Source organism: Trachemys scripta, chromosome 16 (assembly GCF_013100865.1).
Source record: "Trachemys scripta elegans isolate TJP31775 chromosome 16, CAS_Tse_1.0, whole genome shotgun sequence".
Classification (NCBI taxonomy): domain Eukaryota; kingdom Metazoa; phylum Chordata; order Testudines; family Emydidae; genus Trachemys; species Trachemys scripta.
The window spans coordinates 7161328-7166382 of NC_048313.1; the positions used below are offsets into that span (position 1 = coordinate 7161328).

General features: G+C 52.0%; 1 protein-coding gene across 1 annotated transcript; it reads left to right on the forward strand.

Moving 5' to 3' along the window:
- The first annotated feature begins 4486 nt into the window (after positions 1-4486).
- LOC117888958 (protein FAM71C-like) lies at positions 4487-4979 on the forward strand. The gene is made up of 2 exons (XM_034792757.1): positions 4487-4659; positions 4794-4979. Exons 1-2 carry the CDS (start codon positions 4504-4506, stop codon positions 4977-4979), a joined length of 342 nt encoding a protein of 113 aa, XP_034648648.1. The 5' UTR covers positions 4487-4503.
- Positions 4980-5055: the final 76 nt, after the last annotated feature.

Sequence of the window (5055 nt, forward strand, 5' to 3'; positions counted from 1 at the left end):
TGTCTTCCGACAGTGGCCAGTGCCAGGTGCCCCAGAGGGAATGAACAGAACAGGGCAATTATCGAGTGATCCATCCCCTGTCGCCCATCCCCAGCTTCTGGCAAACAGAGGCTAGGGACATCATCCCTCTCCAGCCTGGCTAATAGCCATTGATGGACCTATCCTCTGTGAACTTATCTAGTTCTTTTTGAAATCTGTTATAGTCTTGGCCTTCACAATATCCTCTGGCAAGGAGTTCCACAGGTTGACTGTGCATTGTGTGAAAAAATACTTCCTTTGGTTTGTTTTAAACCTGCTGCCTATTAATTTCATTGGGTGACCCCTAGTTCTTGTGTTATGAGGAGTAAATAACACTTCCTTATTGACTTTCTCCACACCCGTCGTGATTTTGTAGACCTCAATTATATCTCCCCTTAGCCGTCTCTTTTCCAAGCTGAAAAGTCCCAGTCTTATTCATCTCTTCTTTTTTTTGCCCTTTTCTGAACCTTTTCCTATTCCAATATCTTTTTTGAGACTGGGCGACCACATCTGCATGCAGAATTCAAGATGTGGGCAAACCATGGATTTATATAGCGGCAATATGGTATTTTCTGTCTTATCTATCCTTATCTTAATGATGCCCAACATTCTGTTGGCTTTTGTGACTGCCGCTGCACATTGAGTTGATGTTTTCAGAGAACTATCAACAATGACTCCAAGATCTTTCTTGAGTGGTAACAGCTAATTTAGATCCCATCATTGTATATGTAGAGTTGGGATTCTGTTTTCCAATGTGCATCACTTTGCATTTATCAACATTGAATTTCATCTGCCATTTTGCTGCCCAGTCACCAGTTTTGAGAGATCCTTGTGTAGCTCTTTGCAGGACTTAACTATCTTGAAGGGTTTTGTAGCATCTGCAAGTTTTGGCACCTCCTTGGTCACCCCTTTTTCCAGATCATTTATGAATATATGAAAAGGACTGGTCCTAGTACAGACCCCTGCGGGACACCACTATTTACCTTTCTCCATTCTGAAAACTGACCATTTATTCCTACCCTTTGTTTCCTATCTTTTAACCAGTTACCAGTCCATGAGAGGATCTTCCCTCTTATCCCATGACCACTTACTTGGCTTAAGAACCTTTGGTGAGGGACCTTGTCGAAGGCTTTCTGAAAACCTAAGTACACTATATCTACTGGATCCTCCTTCTCCACATGCTTGTTGACCCCCTCAAAGAATTCTAGTAGATTGGCAAGGTATGATTTTCCTTTCCTAAAACCATGTTGACTCTTCCCCAAGTTATGTTCATCTCTGTATCTGACTATTTTGTTGTTTACTCTAGTTTCAACCAGTTTGCCTGGTACTGAAGTCAGGCTTACCGGCCTGTAATTGCCGGGATCACCTCTGGAGCCCTTTTTAAAAATTGGTGTCACATTAGCTATCCTCCAGTCATCTGGAACAGAAGCTGATTTAAATGATAGATTACAAACAGTTGGTAGTCCTGCAGTTTCGTTTTTGAGTTCCTTCAGAACTCTTGAGTGATTCCACCTGGTCCTGGTGACTTAGTACTGTTTAGTTCATCAATTTGTTCCAAAATCTCCTCTGACACCTCAATCTAGGACAGTTCCTCACATTTGTCACCTAAAAAGAATGGCTCAAGTCTGGGAATCCTCAGCTGTGAAGACTGATGCAAAGAATTCACATAGTTTCTCCACAATGGCCTTATCGTCCTTGGGTGCTCCTTTAGCACTTCAATCATCCGTGGCCCCACTGGTTGTTTAGCAGCTTCTAATGTACTTAAAACCATTTGGCTATTACTTTTTGAGTCTTTGGCTAATTGTTCCTCAAATTATTTTTTGGCCTTCCTCGTATATTTACACTTCATTTGCCAGAGTTTAGGCGCGCTCTCTTTTCCTCACTAGGATTTAACTTCCACTTTAAATGAGGCCTTTTGGCCTCTCACTGTGTCTTTTACTTCGTTGTTTAACCAGCCTGGCTCTTGTTTGGTTCTCTTACTGTTTTTTAATTTGGGGGATATATTTAAGTTGAGTCTCCCTTATGGTGTCTTTACAAAGTTTCTATGCAGCTTGCAGGGATTCCAGTGTTGGCGCAGTACCTTTCAATTTCTGTGTCACTAAACTCCTCATTGTTGTGTAGTTCTCCTTTCTGAAATTAAATGCTACAGGGTTGGGCTGGGGTGGTGTTTATCCTCCCACAGGGATGTTAAATCTAATTATATTACAGTCACTATTACCAAGCGGTCCAGCTATGTTCACCTCTTGGACCAGCTCCTGTGCTCCACTTAGGGACTAAATCAAGAACTGCCTCCTCTGGTGCCTTCCAGGAGTAGCTGTTCCAAGAAGCTGTCAAGAAACGCTCTCTGCATCCCGTCCTGAGGTGGCATGTACCCAGTCACTAGGGGGTAGTTGAAATCCCCTGTTACTGAGTTTTTTATTTTAATAGTCTCTCTAATCTCCCTGAGCATTTCAGTCACCGTTGTGGTCAGTTATAGCTCCCTCCTGCTCTAGTCTTAATACTCAAGTATGGAGATTTCATGGAACAGTTTGATTCATTTAAGATTTTTACTTCATTTAATTTTACGCTTTTTTTCCACATACAGTGTCACTGGCCTACCACCATGACCTGCTCTGTCCTTCTGATATATATTGTAGCCTGGTCTTACTGTGTTCTATTGATCATCCTCATTCCAGCAAGTATCGCTGACGCCTGTTATATCAATATCCTCATTGAGTACGAGGCACCTGCGTTCACCCATCTTCTTACTTCGACTTGTAGCATTTGTACATCAGCACTTTAAAAACGTGTCACTTTTTAGCTCTCTGCCATTCCATGATGCACTTGAAGGGGACTCTCGTTCGTTTGATTGTTTCTCATCTTACCTGTATTTTTATGACACAATCTCCACTCATTGATCCTCCCCTCAGGGATGTCTTTGTCTGAACCACGTGCTCCTCCGCACCTGTCTACTCCCCCCCGCCCTTAGTTTAAAAACTGTTCTACCCCCTTTTAAGTGCCACTAATCCAGTTCCCCGCGGGTGGAGCACATCCTTCCTCTCTACGTTCCCCCTTTCCCCAAAGTTTCCCCAGTTCCTAATGCACCTAAACCCTTGCGCCCTGCGCCAGCGTCTCCACGCACGGAGCCCCTGGCGCTCTGCCTGTGGGACTGGGAGCCACTCACCCCATGCTGCGGTGGAGGTGGGGACCAGAGAGAAAGTAGTTTCTCTGCACTGCTGGTACCTAACCTACCCCCCACCCCAGCTCGCTTAGTGCCCCTCCTGCCTTGCACCCCCTTGGGCATCGCCCCACTTGGCCCCAGGCCCTGGGGTGGGGACAGCTGGGTGCAGTGAGACACCCTGGAGCAGGGGGGGAGACATTCATTCCCTCTACATCCCTACCCCACCCACAGTGCAGGGAACCAGGCTGGAACCTTAGTCACCCAGCCGCTGTTGCATGGGGGGGCAGAATGAGCGCGGGACATCAGCGCCATCTTGGGAGAGGCCGGGCAAGGCCGTCGCGCGGGCGCCATAGTGGGTGTGGCGGATGACTACTCGGTGCGCGGGAAGACGGACGCCATGTTGATTGTGGCGGAAACAATGGAGGGCGCGTCCCGTGCGCCATCTTGGGTGTGGCCCTGCCACCATGGGCGCTGGTGAGGGGCCATCTTGGGTGTGGCACGTGCTAGGGGGGCCGCCCCCGGTATTGTGTCATAGAGAGGAGCGTGACGTCATAATTTCCCCTGGCCAGACACAGGGAGGGGGAAAGGGGTGGGGCCAGTGGGAGCTGGAGACCGCCCCCTATAGGGGCAGCAGAGGTGAGCTGCAGCCCCATATGGGGGGGGGGGGAGCGAGCCCCTCCCCTTCCTCTAAAATGGCTACTGCAGAGACACCCCCACCCCCACCCCAAAGGAGCAGAGGGGCTGGTCCCTCCCCTGCTGGAGAACTGCCCCCAATAGGGGGCGGGGCATGGAACTAGGGGGTGGAGCTTGGAGCTCGGGAGGCGGGGCTGGAGAGCAGAATGGAGCTGGGGGCGGGACTATGGGAAAGCCCGGAGCGGGGGGAGGGGTTCAGAGCCGGGGGGGGGGGGCATAAGGGAGGGGTCTGAAGATTGCTGGGAAATTTCCCACTGCTACAACCCTCCCACCCCGCAAAAAATGGTTGGTGGCGATTCGCCCACCAGTCCCACTACCACAATGGCGGGGGGGGGAGGGGAGAGGCCAGGCACTTGGGGTTGCAGGACCAGCAGGCCTGGGGTGGGGGTCTCAGCTTACACGCAAAGGGCCTGACACACACTAGGCTGCAAACAGAACCCAGGAGTCCTGGCTCCCAGCCCCGACTGCTCTAACCACTAGACCCCGCTCCCCTCCCAGAGCCGGGGAGAGAACCCAGGAGTCCTGGCTCCCAGCCCCGCCGCTCTAACCACTAGACCCCGCTCCCCTCCCAGAGCCGGGGAGAGAACCCAGGCGTCCGGGCTCCCTCCCCCCCGCTCTAGGCTGGTGGGAAGATGCACCAGGAGTTCATGCTGCCGTATTACACGGCGGATTGCGACCAGGCGCGGGGGCTGATGAACACGGCCATGGGGCCACTGCAGCGCCAGCTCCGGGCCGGCGAGTACGAGATCTTCCAGTACGCCCCCATATTCGAGAGCGACTTCATACAGGTACCGGGGGTGGGGGCGGGGCTATAGGGGAAGGGCAGAGCTGGGGTGGGGGCGGGGCTCTGGGGCAGCGAACAGCTGGGGCTATGTGGCTGTGGGGGGAGGCACTAACCTGCCCTTCTCTACCCCACCCGCAGATCAGCAAGCGCGGGGAGGTGGTGGACGTGCACAATCGTGTCCGAGTGGTCACAGTGGGCGTGGCCTGCACCAGCCCCACCCTCCTGGTGCCCAACGTGCTGCTGCTGGCCCGGCCCGTGGTCCCCTCTGAGGACAGCCGGGGCCACAGGGGCCCCCCTCTCAAGGCACTAGAGCTCACCAGGTGAGACACGCCCCCCCCCGCCATGAATGGTGCCTCTCACTCCCGACCTGCAGACCCCGCTAGCACAGCCCTGCCCCCCC